We start from the raw sequence: 22621 nt of genomic DNA, 5'->3' as shown, positions 1-22621 counted from the left end.
ACATTTGATTGGAGGGTTTTGGTGAGGTCCATTTGTTGGGCTTTAATTAAACATTTAAACCCATTCTTTAGAAATTAAAAGTGGGCCTCGTGGGCCCAATTCTCGAAGGCTTGGCCCACTCACGCTTCCAAATGGGAACCCATTCGTCAGTGGAGATACTTTTAGTCGTAGTCTTTTCAACCTCACTTCGCTTTTCCAAAATAATTTGTGTTCAATTTTATATTTAACTTTCACTAAAATTAGTTAAATAATAGGAATTATAATTTCCAATATCTTTTCAAATTTTAGAGTAAAATATATATTTAGTAGAAGTTCTCCACAATTTCCTTACTGTCTTTCTCTCATAAGTATATATATTGTTAGTTTAAATGGCAGTCCAAAAAATTCAACCCACTAACTTTATACCATTACTGAAGCTACATTCCCTAATAAATTAACTTACCTATTTCTAGGTTGAATTTTGCAATATTTTCTTTCCCTACACAAAAAGGAAAATTTGATTGATGATGCCATATCATATATATCTTGTTCTTTACTTTATAATAATTGTTTTTGTTTTCCTTGAGCGATATTATTATCTCTTTTTTTTTCTTCTTTTTTGTGTGTGTGGCAATGATGCTTTATGATGCCATGCTATTTATTAGTTCCTATGCATATCAAATTAATTAATCAAAAAGAAAAATTCACGTGGAAGAAGCTCATTAACTCCACTAATTTATCAATTTATTATAAGTATGCTCAACTCAATTTAATTAACCTTTTTTTTGTAATAATTTTTAATCTTTTGTGCCCTTTTTGTTAGTGAATGTAAAATTGGTTGTTGATCATTAGCTTAACTATATGAGATTTTATCTACTATGTCATGTAATTATATTAACATATTTCAATTACATAACACACAACTATATATATATATTAACGTATAAATTTATTTTATGTCTTCTTTTAGTTCAAAATTGTAACGGTAGAAAAATAATCATCTGACTTTTAAGATAGTAATTGCAGTGACGGGTTATTCTAACAAATGTAAATGACTGCTTACCCACCTGTTTGCTGTAAAACGAAGCAATGCAGCGATGGCCAACAACTATTAGGCGGGGGGTAATTTCGTCTTTTAGGATTGCCATGCACGTTTTGCTTCTTCTTCAATCTTCCTATATATAGGAGAGGGATATAAATGTAATCTTACACTTTTATTTAAAATTCTGCATATAAATACCTTTGGTCTTAAGGGGAGGAAGACGATCCAAGCAATTTGCGTTTCTTCAGCGAAAGAAGATATTTGAAGTTATTGAAAATGGCGGAGAATGGTCAGAAGAGCAAAGTTCTTATCATCGGCGGCACTGGATATATCGGAAAGTTTGTCGTGGAAGCGAGCGCTAAGGCCGCGCATCCTACGTTTGTTCTCGTCAGAGAGAGCACCATTGCCGATCCTGTAAAAGCAAAACTCTTGGAGAGTTTTAAGAATTTAGGCGTTAAATTCATCACTGTGAGTTACGTTTGATTTTAATGAATTGTGATTTGGTTGATTGATCTCTGCTTTTTCTATATTCTTCGAGAATAGTTGTGATTCGTGATTGAATTGAGGAATGTGAGTTGGTTTTTAATTGTGGAATAATGTAGGGGGATCTGTATGATCATGAAGGTTTAGTGAAAGCGATAAAGCAAGTGGATGTTGTGATCTCGACTGTTGGACAAATGCAGTTGGCAGATCAGAGCAAGATCGTTGATGCGATTAAAGAGGCCGGCAATGTCAAGGTAGCGAACTTAGTCACTCATTGATTCTCACGATTTGCTTTTATCTTTAATTCACAATATATCTGGTCGTGTTTGGCGAAATGAAATCATCTGCTCCACGGTTAGACACAGAGTTACAAATTTCTGAACTCTTTTTCAACTTTGATTCTTCCTGACAAATTATTTGCACTGAACTTTCGGGATTTTGTAATAGAAAAAACTAGTGTATAAATTGAAAGCAAAGATTAATATCACTTATGGAATAAATATTTGAAACACAACATTTAGGGACAAAACTTATGATTTACACGAATACAAATCTCTTAGTCGCTAAAATGTGCATACTATATGTCATTAACATTATTGATAACTGGATGCTGCAAATATAGCTATTATTTTCCATATCAATATATATTCAAGCTCACCGTCTTGAAAAGGTAAAAATTATGTTTAATTTTGATATTTAATAAAATGTTGATATTGATGGAAAAGATCTCAAGTTGGGAGAAATGTTGATGAAAAAATCGGTGAAATGAATATTTATAGAAAATAATAATAATAAACAAACAATTTACACAGGTAAATGAGCTCAAAGGTAAATGTATTTATATTTGTTCCCATTATCACTGTCTTTTTCATTTTAAGTTATGGATCATTGATTCTTTTTAAGGATATAATGAATATGTCGACTCAGTTCTTACGTTAATAATCGGATGACTATTACACATTTGAGAATTTTCAAAAAAGAAAAAACAAAAAAGAAACGTAGATATGAAATGCTAATATTTGAAATGAAAGAGAGGAGAAAAAAGATGATAGTTGAGAAAGTGGTGTTGCTTAATTTGGAGTACGATGGATGCAGAGATTTTTCCCATCGGAGTTTGGAGTGGATGTGGATCGACTCCACGCAGTTGAGCCAGCAAAATCTGCACTGGCCGTAAAGGCTAATATCAGAAGGGCCATTGAGAAGGAAGGAATACCTTACACTTACGTCGTCTCCAACTGTTTTAATGGCTACTTCCTCCCCACTCTGATGCAGCCTGGACTCACCTCTCCTCCCACTCACAAGGTCGTCATTCCCGGCGACGGACACCCAAAAGGTCAGTCACCATATACCAACCAAATTCAATTTCTACGTCATTTTACTAATTTGATCTTTATACTCTTGATTTTGGTTCATTTTACTCGGTTTGTTTTAGTTCTTACAGTAAAAATGTTCACCGAAAATGGACCTTTCGATTATTTTCTTTAATTTTTATTTTGAAACACTCTTTTGTGTTTGTAAGTGATAATTTTGGTTGACAAATAAAACAAATACACAGCAATATTTAACTTGGAGGAAGACATCGGGACTTATACCATTAAAGCAGTGGATGATCCAAGAACTGAAAACAAAATATTGTATATCAAGCCTCCCAACAACACCTATTCTTTCAACGACCTAGTCGCTCTGTGGGAGAAGAAGATCGGCAAACCCTTGGAAAAGCTCTATGTTCCCGAACACCAAATCCTTAAGGACATTCAAGGTCAGTCTTTCTCAACTCACCGAAATATTAATCCATTCAATTCACTAAATATCTAAATGCTTACCACCATAGGGCTCAGTTCTTCTTTCTTTTGAACAATCTTCCCCTTGGACCATTTTTAAATTTATTAGCATAGTTATTATTATCATTACAAAATTATATATACCAATAAATTGATTAGTAATTATTTCATTCTATCAGAAAATTTCTTTAAATTCAAACTGTCCAGGTGATATATGATTAATTATATTCTATAGAAAAAAAAAAAAGTAATCAACGATCATCACCTCACCAAACTATTGTAAGATTTCAGTCAAATTTCTAGCATAGATTCCAATGTTTTAACCGGATGTCTGTTTGAGTTCTATGTGATATAACAATAAGAACAAGTGAGGATTAATTTAGCTCTAAATTTCAACTTCTTAGAGACATACATATATATTATCTAATACACAATGTGAATTAATTTGGCAGAGGCTCCACTTCCTTTGAATGTGATATTGGGTCTCAACCACTCAATATTTGTGAAAGGAGATGAGACCAATTTTGAAATTGAAGCATCTTTTGGTGTGGAGGCTTCAAAACTCTACCCTGATGTCCAATACACCACTGTCGATCAGTATCTCTCTCGATTTGTTTGAATCAAAATATAATATACAATTGGATCGAAGAATTAAAGTGAATAATTTCTTGGTGATCTGCTGAATGCTCCCCTTTTTTCTTTTGTGTTTTTGGTCTCTCTGCCTCCCTTGTAGTTGTCATTCTATGTATGCATATATACTATATGTATAATATGCTCACCATTCACCAACAGGTGTTTTCTATGACTAATATAATATACAGCTTATTGATTTCCTTTTCTTTATATTGACGTACAAATGTTTGTTGATTAATTTTGTTACATTTTTTGTTCTTTCAATTTTTTATAATTGTATATGTTTTCAAATTTAGGTAGTTCCATTTTGCTATTCACATTTTCTAAGTTTTTCTCTCATATAGGTATATACATTTAATCAATTGTATAACTTATGATTGGATACTTAAACGGATTGCACTAATACGAGTGCAATTTAAGATAAACTTAAGTATTTTTCATCCATTGTTATACTCTATTAGGATTAGGATAGGTTTTAAATGGTTTATACAACGATTTTGATCTTAATTCTATAATTGACGGATCGACAATATTCAAACATAATGCATACCATACCCTACCACATTCCATATATTTCTCAAACCAAATTGAATATATTCTAATTATTAGTTGATTAATGAAAGTGTGATTGGAGGTGGAAGGTGTGAGTGAAGGTTTAATTTTGATGATTTTCCAAATGCAAAAACACTTGGGGTTGCCTTTTTGTCAAATAACTTTAACACACAACTGCTGGCTTTTATTGTTTTTTTTAATTAACACATAAATTGCTTTTTTTTACAATTCAAAAGTCTTTTTCCCTTTATTAAAATGCATAACAATCAACTTCACTTCTGTTATCAAACTTAATTAATTAATTAATTAATTAATTAATTGCCTACTCCACATTTTTCTAAATAAAAGCTTTTATGTGAAGCTCTTTTTTTTTAAAAAAATATTAATTAATTCCCTATGCTTTACTTCATCTCTCATTCACTCCATTTCATTTTTAGACACACTTACATATAATAAGAAGAAGAAAAAAAATTGTTGTAATTAACATGAAGAACTCAGAGATTCCATATCTCATCTTATAGATTGTCAAAAATAAATAAGTAATTAAACATACCTATTGATTTTGCAAATTCAATTAAGCGAATGGTGTTTTAAAAAGAATCATTTGTAGACTTATGATTTATTTATTTTGATATTTAGTATCTAATTCATTATCTAAAATCTTATAAGACTTAAATTCCAACTTGCAAATAGTTATTTTTCTAAAAGAAGTAAATTAAAATACATATTGTTGTAAGAGGTTTCATTCTAATTAATTTATTTTTCTTCTTCTTCTTTTAATATTTCATAAGAACTATTATTTTTGTCATGTAGAAGTACAACAACAAGGGATTTCTATAATACTATACAAATAAATGGGAAACGTAATTAGAGAATTGTTTTAATTAGCCCCAAGAGAGATTAGAATAAAAACTTAAATAATTGCAGTTGAGTTGAATTATTAGTACAACAACTAAATAAATTATTAAAGTAATTAAATTATAAGTCAACTAATTAATTTCCTATTACCGAATATTGGAATAATTGGTTGAAAAAATGAAACAAAAAAGTAGTAAATAGAAAGGCAATACGTTTATTATAATTAATTACTTTAATAAAAAGGTAAAATATTTACAAACAATTTCCTTTTTTCCCTTTTTTATTTACCAAAAGTGTCAAAATAATTTGTATTTTGCAACTAACCATATTGTGATTTTTATTTTGAAACAATACAATAATGATGAAGAGATGAATTATATTATTTCCTTCCCTTAATCAAAGTGCTTCTTTCAACCCCTTCAATGTCCTCAATATGACTTCTCCGGCATCAGCCATGAACCTCCGTACCGGAGCCGGAGCCGGGGTTGGCGAGGGCGCCGGTGCTGTAATGGGTGTCGGAATCAACGGTGGTGCTCTCTGTTCTTCAGCCAAAATTTTCAACATCTGATATTTTCTTGTCAATCCAACAACTTTTCTACTCATTTCAATACCTCCATTTTTCCCATCTGTTCAAATAGAAAAGTAAGCTATCATAAATCAATACAAAAGCTATAGAAATTGAAATATTGGCTTTCATCCATCCATCCATCAAATTGTTTTGCTTTTCGTCTTGAGTTCTCGAGATCATTTACGGCAACTCAAAAACAAAGTAATGACAATATGGTACAATAGTTTTGAGTATTAAAAAAGTTGTTTTTGAAAAACTAAAATTTGATCAAACAAGAGAAAGAAGTAAAGGGTGGGTATCAAACTCATTAGGATATGAGACTTTTACCTGTAGATTCGAAGGAGAGCAACGAGGGTTTAGAATTCTCGGAAAGAAAAACGAGAGCGGGAGTGAGGATGGTGAGGAGAGACCAGAAGAAGAAGATTAAGACATAAGCTCGAGGGGTCATTTGTTGTTAAGAGAAAGCAGAGAGAACAACAAAAGGTTTAAGAGAATAAACTTTTGTTTTAAAGGCAAAGGGCAAAGGTATTTTGGAGTTGGTAAGTGGCAATGGGAAATCCCTAATTCCATTAGCTGGCCATGTTTTATGTAACCAATTTAAAATTAATCAATCTATTCTTCTATTCCATTCCATTGCAATTCAATTATTCTTTTTTTTTAAATTTCATATAAGGAAGTCAAGTTAGTTGAGAACTAGTTGTTGGGAAGGTTGTTATCACTACTTCTAGGGGTTTTACTTTTAGATACAAATACAAGTGAGATGTATAATCAAAATTATTTCAAAAACAGCTTAAATTAATCAATAAATTCAAATTAATGAGTCAACTTCTTCTTATATGCCAAGCTATGACTATGTTAACTTCAACCATATGAATAAGACGGGTTTTTGTGATGTGTTGAATATTAAACAAACAAAAATACAAAGTTTTGAGAGACAAATTCAAAAACTTTATGCCCTGATTGTACTTTGTTGGATTGGTTGAGTGATTAATTTGAAAACGTAATTGCAAAAGATTTGTCTAAGGAAACCAAAACAGATTAGTTGTTTCAGTTTCTTCTACTAGAAGAGAATTATTGTTTTTAGTAAACTGTTCTTCTCCTGTTAATTGCTTTGGTGCTACATATATTGCCTTCTATTGTAAGTTTATTAATTTGATTTCTGCTGTCCATACGAGGCAGTAATAATTGGTAAAAAAACAAACAACCAACTACAAGGGAACTAAAAAATTAGAATTAAAAGAAAATACAATTGAAACTTCCTTCTGGGAGCTTACAAATGCAAATGGATAGTTAGGCAACAGATCTATAATATAATCTTGAAATTAAATTGGAGAGGTCACCGACTTTAGTCTAAAATTTAAATCTATTATTTCAACTGCACCCTTATTTAATTAAATGAAATAAATGTCCATAAGCTAAGCAGGCAAAAGGCCAATTCCATGTCTTCCTATCATTTGAAAGCAAAAGAAAACTGGCAAGAAAATCAGAACCCAACAAATATTAATTGGACATTTAATTTTTTTGCTTCCCCAGCAGAAAAAAAAAATAAGGATACAAGAAAAAGGAAAAATTATAAGCGATATTCTATAGTAATAGAGCCTAAAGAATCCTAAAGACAAAACAAACACAAGAAGAGAAAAGTCCATATAGGATGTGTATTGTGGTCAACACAGAATTGAGAAAAAAAGCTATTACAATATCCATATTACCACCAACCATAAAAGCTGTTTCTTCTCTTCAACCAGTGTCCTGAATTCGTACTTGTCTGACAAAGAAGACCAAGTGCTTGTTTAGGAAAAACTGAAAGAAGAGTTGGGAATGCTGCACGCTTCTTCTGTCTACTACTACTAACCAGATGGGAATGATGAAACCTTTAGTCTCTTGAAACGCCACTGCTACTTGCAGAAGACCTCTTTCCCGTATATCTCTGCCACAACAAAAAAAAAAAAGGCAAAAGTTAAATTGTTACACTATTTTAACCCACCTTTCAGAATTACCACTACCCCTCTCCCTATCTCTTGCCATGGGATGGAAAGGAAAATGTATATTTCACAGGTGTTTGAAGGGCTAAGTTGAGTTATAAAGTCTAAAGGTAATATATTGAAGTTAGAAAGTATTTTTGGATGTTGAGTCGTGATGATGAAGCTGCTTGAGAAAGTTCGTAACCAAAGTGAATACGATTGAAATTAGCAGGGTTAGTTTGAGCTATTTAAATTCAGTTTATGAAGTCGGTGGGGCAGCCAAACGCCACCTCAGTGTTTTGTCTTGGGAATGAGAAGGATATCTTTCACTCTCAATCCTCCTTCCTAACGACCATTGTATATAGTTTCTAAATGCCTTTTGTAACTTATCTTCCAAAGATCTAATGGATTCACTGAACTATTAGTCAAATAAAATTGGTTTCGCTCAGGGATGGTAGTACATGGCTACTCATGAATTATGTCCCAGGAAGCAGGATGGGTTTTAAACGAATATTAGAGAACGGGAAAAGTTCTATCTATATGCGAAAGGTGTCTCAGTTTTTCCCTGGGTTGGGATTTTATGGCTACTCTCTCTCTCTCTCTGTATATGTGGTTTTTTCCCCGTGTAACAGTATTTTTCTCCATCTGGAAGGTGTTTTATCTGTACTTTCGCCCTACTCCATTACCACTAACCAAGTGTTCTTGTTGCCTCACCTGTTTTCCTATGCTGAAAGGAATGTATTTGTATTTGATCATGTGCATGATTTGGCGCTTCATTGTCAGGACAAATAGAACAATCCAATAGCAAAGAAGAATGGGCCAGAAAACCGGAACATCGAATAGCGAGAAGAAGGTCATGAGGAACGCAATACAAAAAGCTTTGGTGATGGCGTACCTGAAAAATAGAAAAGATAGGCTTTAAGGGTCCATGAAGTCTATATCAACTCAACTAAATGATATCAGTATAATCTGATACTGCACATTTCATTCCAACCCCGTGCAATGACAAAGCATTCGCCATAATTTGACACTTGAAAAGAATAAGAGACCACCAGAATCATCAAAACCAGCCAGTATATAATGCCACACAACTCATGAAATCTAATACATTTATAACTTATAGTAATCCCTCACAATTCAATGAATGTACATCCTCAAGAATGCCATGTGTCTGAAATAAGGATGACAACTGACGAGAAAAAACATGTCCACCACCATAATTATCAAAGTCACCCCATCTCCATGCAATGACAAATTTTAGAAATATGTTTACACTTGGCAAGGAGCAACTTACAGAAGTACACGTTACGCTGTATAAGTAACCAAACAAAACTTTTATCCATTAATGCACATTCCGCCCAGGAAAAGGAAAAATTGGATATAGATACAATATATATTTTCAACATAAAGCCTGCAATTTATACGAGTATGTAAAACAAATATAATCTTTTCGCAATGCAAATTATCTATGTATATCAATAGTAATACTCGAGTTGTATCAATGGTGAGGTCTTCGGAACATTATTTGATATATCTATCTGCACTCCTTATACAACATTTCAAAATAAAGAGCGAGAAATGAATACCAAATGCTGCAACGTATGATAGTTTTCAGCAACGAAATCTATTCAACTAAAGCAGCCAGAACCAAAGTTACTAGATAATTAACCAAAAACCAATTGCAAAATTAAAATGCAATCAGATCCCAAAATAAAAAAATTAAGGAAGTAGCTAATGGAAAGAGGAATACCAAAACTTGAACTCCGGAAGCCGGCGTATGAAAGGCTTAAACTCATCAGAACCTTTGGTAGGCAAGGAAGCTCCATCCAAGACATCGAGCTCAGGATCAACCTTGGGCGAAAGAAACCCAATCAAGAGATTCAAGATATAGATTCCCAATCCATAGGAAACAACATAAAACCCTTGAACATAGAAAACACGCAACACATAAATTGCTGCAACAAGAAGGGTCCCCAACCACCTCTGGACCGGGTGAGGAGTGGATCGATCCAAGTAATATTGAAATGCTCTAGAAAAATCGTTTCTCCACTTGGCCAGAGGTGCTACTGCAGATGCCGTGTCGCCCCCAACTCCTTCCATAAAGACTTATCCCCTGGGAAAAGAAATGGCATTAGGTTAAGAAAACACGATCTAAAGGAGCAAAAACAAAAGCATCAGTCAAATGGATTGTGGATCTAATCCACAGCTTCTTCAAACAAAAGCAGAAAGGGAATGTGAGTAATCCGAAGCATAAATCAATGGAAGTAAGGGAACAGTTAGGAAATGAACAGCAGAAACTGAAGAAGTAGGGTAAAAAAGAAAAGAAAAGAAATCGAAACCTAACCTTGAAGGAAGTTGAAGAACAGTAAGATGGAAAAAAAAAAAAAATTGAGAGCGAAAATGGGAAGAAGATGAATGAAGTGGAATCCGTTAGCCTCGTTTCTTCAATCGCTTTGATTTTTGTTTTCTAATTTCTACGATGAATCCGTGCTTTCGCTTTGCCTCGTTTCAACCAAAATTAATATTCCCCCAATTTCTTTTCTTTCTTTTTCTTTTCTTTTTTTTTTTTTTCCTATTATCATTTATCACTCCCTCCCCACGCCTCTCATTTCAATTCTCTCTTTTTTTTATTTCTACATTTTAGGTTTATAATGTAAAAATTAAGTCAATTACAATTCATTCTGTCCATAATTTTTTTTATTTTTTTAAATCTATTTTTACTTTTTAAATTATTTTTAAAATTTTTGAAAATGAACAATAACTTTATACTACGAATTGATGGTCCAGCTTTGTATCAATTTCGTTAATAAATTTCAAGATTTCACACTTTTAATTTTAACTTTTCATAAATTACTTCCTTTTGTATTACATCATTAAAATAATTATAATTAATTAATTTTACTTTATCTTTTTATTACTCATAAACTTGGTTTTGAAGGTTAAGAAACAAACTTAATTTGTAAATTTGTAGACTAATTAGTAGATGTTAACCAAAACTAAAATTGGTATTTAATAAAAATAGATTAAAGGAAAAAATGTAAATATTGAAACTTTTTACGGGAAAAACTCAAAACCACAAAAGTAAACATAATAACATTTTTTTTTAGACATTGATCTAAATTGAGTATTTTTTTCTTATATTTGTTAATATATTCAAAATAATGTATATATACTTGAATATAATATGGTATAATATTTAATATACTTCAGAATAACGGACAAGTGAGATGAAAGTTGCTATTTTAATGATAATAAATAAATAAAATCAAATTAGACAAAACTAGTGGATTCTAAATCTAAATATTGAAGAAAACATGTTGACATTGTCTTTTATGAAATTCCAAATTCATTCAAATTTTGTTCACATCAAATAAGAAATGGTGAACCACATGTTTTCTAATTCACACGTGAAATAAAATTTTGAAAAAAAAAAAAAAAAGTAATCGTTATTTTGATGCTACTGTTTTAAAATAGTGGTTATTGTAATTGTTGAAAAATCAATAATAACGTTGGTAAAAAAATATTTTATGTAGAAAAAAATAGCGCTAGAAGGAGGGCTTGAACCTCCGACCTTGTGGTTAACAGCCACACGCTCTAACCAACTGAGCTATTCCAGCACCATATGATAACAAATAGACAGAAATATATTTAATCGTTACTTCGTTAAACTTGTGTACCTTCAACAATAATTTCATTAAAAAAAGTTATCAAAACATTAAACATGTGATGTGAACATTAGCAAAAATTGCTACTTTAATAAGATAGTAATTTTTGCCTTCAGTCAAACTATTCATTTTGTGTTGTATTGTGTCAATACAGGAACCATGGCGTTCAATTCCATTGGACTAAAAACATATTGTAATTTAGGTATTGGTTTTGGATCATTTTAAGAAAGACTTTGAACTCGCTAGTTTCAAATTTATCTTCTTGTAAGAATTGGCCCAACTCAAATAAGCTTGATCATAAGCACCACTATATCTTGATAACACCTTTATCACAAAAGGTCCTCAAAATGTTGGAAGGATCAAATAAGGGAATAAGGAGAAAAATTGATAGAAATTTTTTTATGTATATATAAGTGTTAGAGTCAACTTACATGTACCTCGATTAATTTAATAGAACAATTCGTTTGACTCTACAATATATCCATGATGGTCAGATTTCTTACTTTATTACTGAGACAATGTCTCATTTCTTACCACTTGATTAATCCATCCATGATGGTCGGAGGCATATTACAATAATTGTTTAGAAAGAAATGGCAAAAATTTTTTAAAAAATGCACAAAGCTTCACCATCTAGTGACAACTACTTATCCTCTGTATTTATTTATTCAAAAAAATTTATAGAATATTAAAAAGACATTTTCAATTATAGTAAAATAGACTAACATATCTACAAACTATAGCAAAATTGTTGATTATATCAATAATAGAAATGGATAAACTTCTATCACTCTATCAATGTCACTTATAGAAACATATCAATATCTATTAATATTTATTATTAATATAATCTAAAACTTTATTATATTTTATTAATATTAAGTCGAAATAACCATTTTTGACAATTTTAAATATTAAACTCATTCATTCTATGACCTCTATTATTTACATCGGCTTGGATTCATCGCAGCAGATCTAAATGGTTAAAAACTTCAGGCTTTCACAGTAAAATGTACAACTCAGAGACATTTATTTAGTGAAAATGTTAAATTTAAATACATATTTATTTCAAAGCTTATCTCATATAGAATAAAGTTGTCATTATAAAACTAAATTCTGTGATTTTTGTGGGTAAGTGACCAACTAACATAAAAGCAGTGTTGGAGTGCACTCCCGAAAAAGAAAAATAGGAAATGGTTAGGAATCTTTCATAAAACAATCCCAAAGGGCACCTACACAGGGATATATAATCATACAAATATTCCAACTATTAGCAGCTAAAAATAATAAAACATATATACTTCATCAGAATAAAATCAAAGAAATGCACCCAAGTTGGGTTAATTATTTATATAAAAGATAAATATTATACATCAAATTGTTGCTCAACATGCTAAAAAGTGTATATTCCCTCCCAGACATTTCGCAATTTACATTGGTAGTTTTTTTCAAAAAAAATCATATTGGCTCTTTTATTTCTTATCATTTGGAATAATCGAGCAAAAATGATTTCTCCTTTCAATATAGATTCAAAATTACAATGGCGTCCTATAAGGATTTTATTTGTTCAAAAGATTCTTCTCAAAGTACATGCTTCATAATAATTTTCAAATCGTTAAAATCATGTATAAATTTACTTAAAAATACATCTTTAATTACTAAAATCAATTCTGGTTTTGGAGTCATTTTTGTAAACTTGAATTAAAGTTCAAGGGCACCATAGAATTAGCCATGTGTCACATATATTACTACACTACTGGCAAATCATTAACATGCATTTTTTCCATCAATGGAAATTTTTGACTTAAACTAAAAGAAAGTATCTTTTTTGTAAACTAAAAGCTATTGATGGAATGACAAAAGAAGACATCCTCTTTGTAAACTAAAAGCTAAATTGAAAAAAATGTTAATTTGTAACAAATTTGAAGTTTAAAATAATTCTTTTCAAAGCCAAAAAGTAGTTTGTTTTGTATAAATGTAATCCGAATATCTTACGACTTGAAATGATACGAAGACTTGAAATGATATGAAGTCATAAAATTAAGTATGAACTAAGAAAATATTAAAAAAGACGTTATAATATAATATGCAATTTTATCCTTTTGAATGTATATTTGAATTTGTATCCAGTTGTTTTTTAAATTTTAAATTAAAAGCATGTAAATTTTTTAATTTTGTTATAAATAAATCAAAATAATATTTTTTTAAAAGATGAGAAAGAAGAAAAGAAAACGAAAAAAGAACTGGGAATTTCCATTTATTGTGTAAAACTAGTGATGATAAGGATTCTAAATGAGAAGGATAGATCAGAAAGAATCCATGAGAAAAAGATAAAGCACTTACCTGAATATTGCCCTCTATTGCTTGGTCCTTCTTGTCGGAACAGAATAAACTGCGTATCAATTCATGGTTCGTTCCCAGCAAGTTGTAACAAGAACTAATGTGTACTTATTCATAGTCCACCTTAATACAACAATTTATACCATCAAATAACTGGTTGTGTTTATTTTATTGTATGTTTTCAAGTATTTTATTTAAAGGTTATTTAAACTCAAATATTAAACAATCTTATAATAATCCAATTAATTAAAGCAAATATCATCAAATAAATAATTACCTAAGATCTTTTTTCAAAAAAAATATGGGGGCATTTGGCCCAGTGTGGAGTTTCATAGGTCAAGTTATTGACCGTCTTTTTTTATCTTTCTTGAAAAGAAAATCCATTAAAAGAATTAACCAACACCAACCATCTCCTCAGCAAGTACAGAGGAGAGAGAGTCTAGAATAATACAAAGAGGATTAGAGACATAAATCTAAAACTAAATACAAATCATATGCTGCTCTAAGAGATACAGTGAGTCAATAGTAAGAAACGTTGAAATAAAAAAAACCACAATTCAATATTCATTGTGTCTACTACCTTCTTTTCAAGCAAATAGTTTTTTCAGTAAAAAAGTTGTACAAGATCTTAGCATTCGAGTTCAAGTGTCCACCCGATGTTTGATGTGCGTGAACAATAAATATGCCATCTAAACTCGTATATTTGTGGCCCACATGAATAACAAAATTTAGTAGAATTTTATGACATAAAATTGAGAAATTATAGACTTCAGACAACAACACAACCCTTCTAAGTAATTTCTTGAACGACAATTAATTATACAAGTATAATTAATGTGAATTCAATTGTAGCCAACACAGCATAACTTAAACATTTAAGATCTATCTATATCCACTTACTAAAAGATGAGGTAAAAATTCCTATCCTCCCATGTTATACCCGGAAAGAAAAAGATATAGTAGGAATCTAATCATTAGCAAGAAGAAAAATAATCAAGAGTACTAAGTTGCAATAAAAATAATAGACCTTCTGGTGAAGGCACAAACAAAAGAGAAAAATCACAAAATATAAGGGAAATTTACGAAATAACAATCTAGCTTTTTACCCCAGAAAATTTATTGTACTAATAATTTAAAACTATTATTAAACAACAAAATAGTTTGATTGAAAGGTTTTCTTTTTTCTATTTTCAAACAACCAAAAAGATTATGAAAAAATTTCTTGTAATTTTCAGCGATTTTATTATTTTATATCATTTTTCTTCTTTTTTTTAAAGATGTTTGATTGCTCATGAAGTAAGCAAAAGAAACCAGGTATACAATTTTAAACCGAAAGTAAACTACTACTAAGTTCATAAATATAATTAGAAGAAAATGATTATACTAGAATTTAGTCTATATAATTTTAAAAACTTAGACTCATTATAATTTGGCAAAACGTTATAAGTATATGATTTGAAAAACCACTAATAAATAGTATTTACACAGAGACTATTTTAATTATAATGATTTGGTCCAAGATTTTATCAATGGAGACTAAATTTTAATTCTAATTTTCTTTAATTTAATAACTAAATTTATAATTTAATCTAAAAAAAATAAAACGCACCGATAAACCAGCAGAATATTTAATTACTCGGCATTTGAAAGCCTAACCAGCAACTAGCAAGGGCAAGGTCGTAAATAATATTTTGTTATGTAACTTTTGATTTATTTTATTATTATTAGTATTTTGTTTGGAATTCCCTGAAAATACTTTGTTATAAAATAACAGTGCCATTAAATATAAATTTACACTAAGTGGAGCTATAAGACTAAATCTAAAGAAATCAGATAAATAGATTATAAACATATAAACTGATTTTTTTAAAAAGAAAAGGTATAACATTACATAGTTCGAGAGGCAATCTATAAACGTAGTTGACCCGCATAATCGCCAAAAGTCACTTATCTTTTTAAATACACAAGTATCTTACTTTAAATTGACTGCGTACATGAGCACTTGCTGTTTTTTTTTTTTAAGATTGGAACCTGAATCATAATCTAGTGGCATTCAAATGCCTCTCTAATAAAACAATCTTTACTTTAGCCAATATTTTTATCAAATCTATGCTTGAATTATAAAATATTAAAACATCTTATAACATTTTGGCCTAAAATGTTTTAATAATTTTTGGCAGCCAAACTTTACAACTTTATTTTAGTCATGTAATTTATCATTTAGTCCATTTGGTACTTTAGAAGTGTACGTGGTGCAAAGGGAAATGTGCACAAGAAGCTGTGTAATACTGATCTGTATGTACAATACACCCCATAGCTCAATTCTAATTTAAAGTTGATGCATAGCAAATTTCTCTTTCTATTCAGAAAAATATAATTTTTAAAGATGTATATATAAAGATATATTTATAAGAAAATTTATTTCAAATAATAAAAGGGTTAAAAAATATTTACTAATAATTTCTATCAAATATGATTATCACTAAAACAATGAATGTGTATCTAAGTCTATTAAAAATATAAAATTATTTATAAAATGCTTATTCATACGATTAAAAATGATTATCACTAAAACAATAGATGTGTATCTAAGTCTATCAAAGATATAAAATGCTTATTCATACTATTAAAATTAATTATCAATAAAACAATATATGTGTATCTAAGTCTACCAAAGATATAAAATTATTCATAAAATGCTTATTCATACCATTAAAAGAAAAAGAACCAATCAAAAAATACCATACATGTTAAAAGTTTTTAAAAAAATCAAGAACTTTACCACTTTTTAATTACTGAAGTGAAAGGTTAAACATACAACAGTTCAACTATTGTAAAGTCAATAAAGAATTAGTATCTTATTTACTAATTAGATATAAAAGCTTTTTAAAAAAAAAACTATTTGCCCATAGAAAAAAATAATGAAAGAAAAAAAAAATACATTTTTAGAGAGTAAAAATATTTTGTTTAATTTTCTAGTTTGGACGATTTCTCTAGTTATAACTTGTTACCTACTTATATTGTGCACCCAGAATTCCAGAGTATTTTCAGTCATTTTATTTTCTTGTTTCAGCATACTTTGATTCAGGTGACTAAAGTGTTCTTTCTTTGACATTTTCTTTCTGTACTTGATATCTCTAGAAAAGCTTCCATTCCTAAAGTTCCCATACACGGGCATTCGATAGGCTCTTTTAAAAGTTTATATTTCCACATCTAATCTAATGTTGCAAAAAGGCATGTACCAGTGGTAGCCGTTTTTTCCGGTTAAAAAAGTGGCGAGAAAGATGGTCTTGGTGTTGGATTAAATTTATTGCAAGTAGCGAAGGAAATATGCAATGGGGACGAACCAACAATTTAATTGTATTGAAAATAGTATCAGTGTGTTATTGCGTAGGCTAAGAATTGGATCTAATCCCTCCACCAGCCTATAAGTTCTCAAGAATTTCCTAATGGTGATGAAGTGATGATATTTTAAGTGACAATAACAGTGCTTTGAAAAGATTTTACGACTCGTTTGGTCGGTCACTTGCACTTTCTCAAGCAAAGGGAATCGCCCTAAAACCTTATTCTTCAACTTATTTAATCCCACTATCATCACCTTGAGTATATAAGAAGCACTCAGAGCCCACATTTTCACACCAAACCTTGACTTGGTCCTCTTCTTAAACGGGATCCTTAAGTCTCTTTCTTACGGCCATTATTTCTTCGGCTTTCTTTACAGTATCTTCACCTACTTATTCTCCTGTGTATTGTAAGACAAACAATATATCTTCACCCTTTCAAAACTTTTCATCCAAACTTCCTTTATATAATGGCATCAAGCTCTTTTAAATCTTCAGGCAATTCTAGCTCCTCATGGACTCTTAAGCAAAACAAAAAATTTGAGGACGCTCTGGTTTTATATCCTGAGGACACGCCAGATAGATGGCAAAAGGTGGCCAGGGCAGTGGGTGGAAAAACACCTGAGGAAGTAAAAAGGCATTATGATATCCTGTTGCAAGATCTCATGCATATAGAATCTGGAAAAGTTCCTCTTCCTAACTACAAGCCCATTGCTCCCAACGGTTCAATGTATGATGATGAGCAGAGGTAACGTTCTTAATACTCTTAAGCGTGTTTTTTATGTCATGTATCTCTATCCTATAGTTTCATTCTCGGAAAATCATTCAAAACCTTCGAGTATTCAGTTCTTAATGAAAAAAGACCTTCAAAATAACACGATTCTTACTAGTGTCCCTAGAAAAACAACTTATAAGAGAAAAGGTATCCATCTTTATTAGGTGAACCAACCTCCCATGTTTCTTCAAAGGCATACTATTATCCAATTTTGGAATTTAAATCCATAAGACTTTGTTTTTAGTTTCATTCAAAAATCTCATACCGATAGCAATAACGTCCTTAGTTATTTATATAACATGGATCTTCTCTTTTCGAGTGAATGTTAGACTACACGTATATGTTTCTTTCCCAACCATCCTCAGACTAAAATTTCAATTTCCTTTTCATCATTTACCCAATGGAAGTTCAAATGGCTGCAAGGCTATATAAAAGGAAATAATCAATCTCAACTGAATTTCTATAAACAGTATGTGTAGAGGAGAGAAAGAAGATGATATTATTTTATGTCCATGTATCCTTACGTACCACGTTCTCCCTTTTCCTACTCGATTAGCAACAACTTAAATCCCAACACCGACAACTCTCTTTTCTACAAAGACTTCATGCTATTCCTATTCTATTCATGCATTCCCTCTTCCTCTTTCTAAGAAAAAGACCACGTGAAATCTAATCTCCCATGCTTTAAATTACTTTGCACGTGATCCTGTATTTCTGACTTTAGACATCTACGTATTTAATTATAAATCCCTTCTTTGAAACTTAGATCTACTTCAGTATTTGGCCACAAAAGTACTAATTAAAAAAAAAAATTAAGCTAACATGGGTTGCGTTAATTGAACATCGTTGCCTCCTTGAACTATTGCACGCTTATGAAAAATTCCAGTTTAAGTTTAACTAATCTTTTTAATTATCATTCTCTCTTCAAACTATTGCAGGCTCATGAAGAATCTAAAGCTCCAATAAGGCAAGGTATTATACCAACGATAAAATAAGAGCTGTAGAAGCGTTGTTCTCGATAATTTCAAGAATATAGCTTGGTGTCGGTATTTCTCTACTTTCCCGCTCTGTTTGTCTTTTCTACCATATATTGCTAAACTATTGTAACCTGTGAAGCGAACTATAATCTATTGTAAGTTGTAATCTGATTGTTCATGTACCCGATTTCTCTGCTTTTGTGTACTTCTATCATTACTGTTTCATTCGCGCTTTCCAATCATTAAAGAAAAGAAAAGAAAGGAATACCATGTAATATATTCGTTTGCCTTTATTGTTTATCGCTACGAAAGATACTCCTATGCTACAGGCTAGTCAATGTTATGTCTAATCAGTATAAAGTGGAAGGATCAATTCAATTATATACTCAGCAGCATTTCATCAACTAACTTGTCAACAGAATATTAAGAACCAGAATAATAAGTGAACAAACGAAAAATAGATAATGATCCAAGAGAGTCATACCACATCTTCTTGTAATTGTTAGTGTAAATTTGAGACCAAATAAGTAACTTCTTTAGTAAAATCGATGCAAGTAGATCAGATGACCGTTCAAACTGCTTCAAAGTTCTGATGTCAAAAAGAAACAATAAAAGTAGAGAAAAGATAGTGGAAGATTCCTAACAACAGATCCGAACAGTTACCGAACCAAGACATGCTAATATCTATTTCACTGACCTGGAGACGGAGAATTCCTCAAGTAAATCCTGATATCGGAAGATGAGTAACTTCTCTAGTAAAATCGATTCAAAATGCGAATCAACCATTTCGATCCTGAGTTGGAAAACGAACGAAATCTTGAGAACAAAAATGTGAATCAACATAAACTGTAATGTGAACAGTAATCAAGAACCAGAATAAAAGGAACCGCCATTTATAATACGATACCGATCTGTGGACGGTGAAAACAAAACGAGAATGCAAGTACCCACACCTGAAATCAATGAAATGAACAACGTTGAACGAACAGTAGAGGCAACACCGATGAGAGATTGGAGGAAGAAAGCATTGAAAAACACAGTCAAGTTCGAAGCAGTAGGTGGAAGTGGAGTAGAAGAAGAGACGAGAGATTAGAAACGATTTCCCCCGATAGGAAGAAGACGAACTGGCGGGAAATTTGAGAAGTGGGACGCGCTAACATGGTCAGATCTTCCTTCCGTTGAGAGCTTGGGAACCAGCGTTAAAATCTTGACCGTTTGTCATGAGATATATCTGACGATCAGATCTTGGCCGTCGATTACGAAAATGATTAAAGGGAAAAAAAGCTTAAAAAATTGGAGATGCGGGGTATCGATCCCCGTACCTCTCGCATGCTAAGCGAGCGTTCTACCATCTGAGCTACATCCCCAAGCTGATGACAAGTTAATCCATTACCATTGTTATTAAGTAATTTTTACGAAATTATTGATCAAATGATTTTAAAATATACAAAAATTATCAAACTATTTACCTCACATAATTTTAACCCAAATCTAAATATCAATTCTTTTTTGTTATTTGATGTAAATACTTTTCTTTTTTTTGTATTTATATAAATTCCTCGAGTTATTTGGTTAACCAAAGAAAATAAACTTTTATTTGTTTTTTTTTAATATGACCGTTAGTAGTTATTTTTCTTTTAATGTGGCGTAAAAGTGTGTTTAGATGTCTTCCAAGTGTGAGAAAGTTATAATTTGTAATTTAATTATTTTGAAATTATGTATAGTGTGTATATTGAACATAATTGCAAATAATGCATTTACATTCAAAATAATTTTATATATAGTAACAGTTTTTTTTAAATGGCAAAGGTAACAAAATCTTTTGAAGTCTATAAATGACAAAAGTTTATCAACAATACACTATGTTGCAAATATTGGTTATTATTAATAATTCATAAAAATACGTGAGTAATTTGTTTTGTTATATTCGTAGTTTATATTAATATATATCTAATTATTAGACATAGAATTACTAATTACTCTTTAATATAATAATAGTTTTTAAATAAATTTCATTATTTTAACAAAAAAAGTTAAAATACTTTTCACTGCCACATACATTATCTCGACGACTCAATCTAGTATGCATAGTATGTGTGACTCTCCAAATGTTAAATTGGTAATGATTGTTTTATAAATTAATATTATTGTAAAACAACTCGTTGGAAAATTATTTAGTTTTTTATTAGTTATTGTTCTCCAATGAATTCATAAAACAATAAATTATCATTTTAAATAACAATAAATCAATTAAAGGGTCAAAATTAAATGCATTATCGTACAATATTACAACACAAAATAACATTAATAAGCCCTTTTTTTAGTTTTTAAAGCTTGGTTTTTAATTTATTTGTTTTTTTAAAAAAAATGCCTTCACGTTTAAAGAACACATAAAATTTCATAAGTACGCCAATTAACACCAATTTAGGAAATTAAACTAACTTAAAGCTTTTCTTAGAATTTATATTTGAACTCAAATATCGATTTAACAAATTTGAACGGTTATAATTTATATTGAAAAAATTAAAAATAATAAAAATAATAATTACTAATATAAATTGATTGACTTATATAATTTAAACTACTTAATCAATAAAATTATAGACTTGGTTAAATTTGTACCCACATAAAATATAATTTAGATTTAACTTATACGGCTTTCTTTATGATATACTAAATGTCTCGATTATTTGTTAGTACTGTTTTCTAACTTCAAAGGATGCATTATATGTTGAGATGTGGAGACTATAATAAAAGGTGCAATTAGTTAAAATTATAAGTTTAATTTCTCAAATTAGGAATGATTACATAAGCCTAAGTGCGTTGAAATAATGAACGTCATACCCATTACTCACCCATATTTATTAAGATATGTTCGCCATTTTTCTGACACATAAATCTAATGTATATCTTCTCATCTCCTAATAATTTACTCTGTCTTATTAAAAACGGTGTTAATGCATGCACTATTTTAATTAACAGTCATTGTCATTTTCTTCATCCTTTCTTTATTTATATATTATTTAAAAAGGATACTTTATCAAGTAGTTGATATTTGATAAAAGAAAAAAATAATAAATAAATAAATAAACAAGATAAAGGAAATCGTGGCAATACAGCCAGAGTTGCAAAATAAATAAAAATTTAGATATATCATACAGACAAGTTATTTAGAAAAATCAATTATAATAATTTGTTTTCGCTGGTGATTCTTTTTCTTCACACTTTGTATTAATATTACTTTTAAAAAACCACTAAATAACAGAAAAATCGTCAAAAATTGTAATAGTATTTTAGTAGTTGTAATTTTCATTTTCAAAGTCAATAATATGCTCATATTTCATATGATAGAGCGCAAATCAAAGTAGTATTTGAATAGTTTGATAGGTTTTCCAGCTAACACACTATAATTAATAATAATCTTATATTCTATTAACTGATTTTAATTAAAATAAGTAACTTCAAAAGACTAAGTTAAAAACTGATTAGAACTATGGCACCCAAATGTTATTTTAATTTATTGTTTAGAAAGAAAAAAAAGACATTATTTTAGGCCCTACAATAAAATTAAAAAAAAAAATACACGCAAATATATACATTAAAAAAGAAGTTCATAAAGATTAGTGCCACAAAATGATGGGTTGGTGAACAAATCTAGAAGGAAGT

The 22621-nt window shown here is 30.2% G+C and overlaps 4 protein-coding genes, 1 long non-coding RNA gene and 2 other non-coding genes across 8 annotated transcripts; 2 read left to right on the top strand and 5 right to left on the bottom strand.

Moving 5' to 3' along the window:
- The first annotated feature begins 1224 nt into the window (after positions 1–1224).
- LOC101215799 (phenylcoumaran benzylic ether reductase Betv6) lies at positions 1225–4128 on the top strand. Its single transcript, XM_004152644.3, has 5 exons — positions 1225–1489; positions 1624–1758; positions 2600–2837; positions 3060–3263; positions 3738–4128. The coding sequence occupies exons 1-5, from the start codon at positions 1298–1300 to the stop codon at positions 3902–3904; spliced, it is 936 nt and encodes a 311-aa protein (XP_004152692.1). The 5' UTR covers positions 1225–1297; the 3' UTR covers positions 3905–4128.
- Positions 4129–5519: 1391 nt separating this feature from the next.
- Positions 5520–6488, bottom strand: LOC105434646 (hypothetical protein). Its single transcript, XM_011651326.2, has 2 exons — positions 6224–6488; positions 5520–5954 (listed from the first exon to the last, which is right to left on the bottom strand). The coding sequence occupies exons 1-2, from the start codon at positions 6342–6344 to the stop codon at positions 5725–5727; spliced, it is 351 nt and encodes a 116-aa protein (XP_011649628.1). The 5' UTR covers positions 6345–6488; the 3' UTR covers positions 5520–5724.
- An 880-nt stretch (positions 6489–7368) lies between these two features.
- LOC101216039 (protein RER1B) lies at positions 7369–10416 on the bottom strand. 2 transcript variants are annotated; one of them, XM_004152645.3, is made up of 5 exons: positions 10202–10416; positions 9608–9970; positions 8572–8752; positions 7749–7823; positions 7369–7661 (listed from the first exon to the last, which is right to left on the bottom strand). In XM_004152645.3, exons 2-4 carry the CDS (start codon positions 9955–9957, stop codon positions 7770–7772), a joined length of 585 nt encoding a protein of 194 aa, XP_004152693.1. In that variant the 5' UTR covers positions 9958–9970; positions 10202–10416; the 3' UTR covers positions 7369–7661; positions 7749–7769. The 2 variants fall into 2 exon arrangements, with proteins under 2 accessions (XP_004152693.1, XP_011649627.1); XM_011651325.2 differs by having other exon boundaries at positions 7369–7823; positions 10202–10413.
- Positions 10417–11400: 984 nt separating this feature from the next.
- On the bottom strand, positions 11401–11474 carry TRNAN-GUU. Its single transcript has one exon. It is a non-coding gene; the product is annotated as a tRNA-Asn (tRNA).
- Positions 11475–12533: 1059 nt separating this feature from the next.
- Positions 12534–20107, bottom strand: LOC116401992. Its single transcript, XR_004214338.1, has 4 exons — positions 19909–20107; positions 19653–19748; positions 19440–19544; positions 12534–13985 (listed from the first exon to the last, which is right to left on the bottom strand). It is a non-coding gene; the product is annotated as an uncharacterized LOC116401992 (long non-coding RNA).
- Positions 17338–19248, top strand: LOC101216277 (protein RADIALIS-like 4). The gene is made up of 2 exons (XM_004152646.3): positions 17338–17951; positions 18917–19248. Exons 1-2 carry the CDS (start codon positions 17674–17676, stop codon positions 18942–18944), a joined length of 306 nt encoding a protein of 101 aa, XP_004152694.1. The 5' UTR covers positions 17338–17673; the 3' UTR covers positions 18945–19248.
- A 142-nt stretch (positions 20108–20249) lies between the features above and the next one.
- TRNAA-AGC lies at positions 20250–20322 on the bottom strand. Its single transcript has one exon. It is a non-coding gene; the product is annotated as a tRNA-Ala (tRNA).
- Positions 20323–22621: the final 2299 nt, after the last annotated feature.

This window comes from Cucumis sativus, chromosome 2 (genome assembly GCF_000004075.3).
Source record: "Cucumis sativus cultivar 9930 chromosome 2, Cucumber_9930_V3, whole genome shotgun sequence".
NCBI classification, from domain to species: Eukaryota; Viridiplantae; Streptophyta; class Magnoliopsida; order Cucurbitales; family Cucurbitaceae; genus Cucumis; species Cucumis sativus.
Note: the sequence above shows the minus strand (reverse complement) of the source record. Positions and strands in the feature narration are given on the sequence as shown.

What these genes read in the sequence shown, in the direction of transcription:
- LOC101215799 (XM_004152644.3), top strand. Translation starts at nt 1,298, where the DNA reads ATGGCGGAGAATGGTCAGAAGAGCAAAGTTCTTATCATCGGCGGCACT. An exon ending in TAGGCGTTAAATTCATCACT is followed by an intron (nt 1,490 to 1,623) that starts GTGAGTTACGTT and finishes GGAATAATGTAG; the next exon opens with GGGGATCTGTATGATCATGA. An exon ending in AATCCTTAAGGACATTCAAG is followed by an intron (nt 3,264 to 3,737) that starts GTCAGTCTTTCT and finishes TTAATTTGGCAG; the next exon opens with AGGCTCCACTTCCTTTGAAT.
- LOC105434646 (XM_011651326.2), bottom strand. Translation starts at nt 6,344, where the DNA reads ATGACCCCTCGAGCTTATGTCTTAATCTTCTTCTTCTGGTCTCTCCTC. An exon ending in GCTCTCCTTCGAATCTACAG is followed by an intron (nt 5,955 to 6,223) that starts GTAAAAGTCTCA and finishes CTATTTGAACAG; the next exon opens with ATGGGAAAAATGGAGGTATT.
- LOC101216039 (XM_004152645.3), bottom strand. Translation starts at nt 9,957, where the DNA reads ATGGAAGGAGTTGGGGGCGACACGGCATCTGCAGTAGCACCTCTGGCC. An exon ending in CTTCCGGAGTTCAAGTTTTG is followed by an intron (nt 8,753 to 9,607) that starts GTATTCCTCTTT and finishes TCTATTTTTCAG; the next exon opens with GTACGCCATCACCAAAGCTT. An exon ending in CTTTCAGCATAGGAAAACAG is followed by an intron (nt 7,824 to 8,571) that starts GTGAGGCAACAA and finishes TTGTTGTGGCAG; the next exon opens with AGATATACGGGAAAGAGGTC.
- LOC101216277 (XM_004152646.3), top strand. Translation starts at nt 17,674, where the DNA reads ATGGCATCAAGCTCTTTTAAATCTTCAGGCAATTCTAGCTCCTCATGG. An exon ending in ATGTATGATGATGAGCAGAG is followed by an intron (nt 17,952 to 18,916) that starts GTAACGTTCTTA and finishes AAACTATTGCAG; the next exon opens with GCTCATGAAGAATCTAAAGC.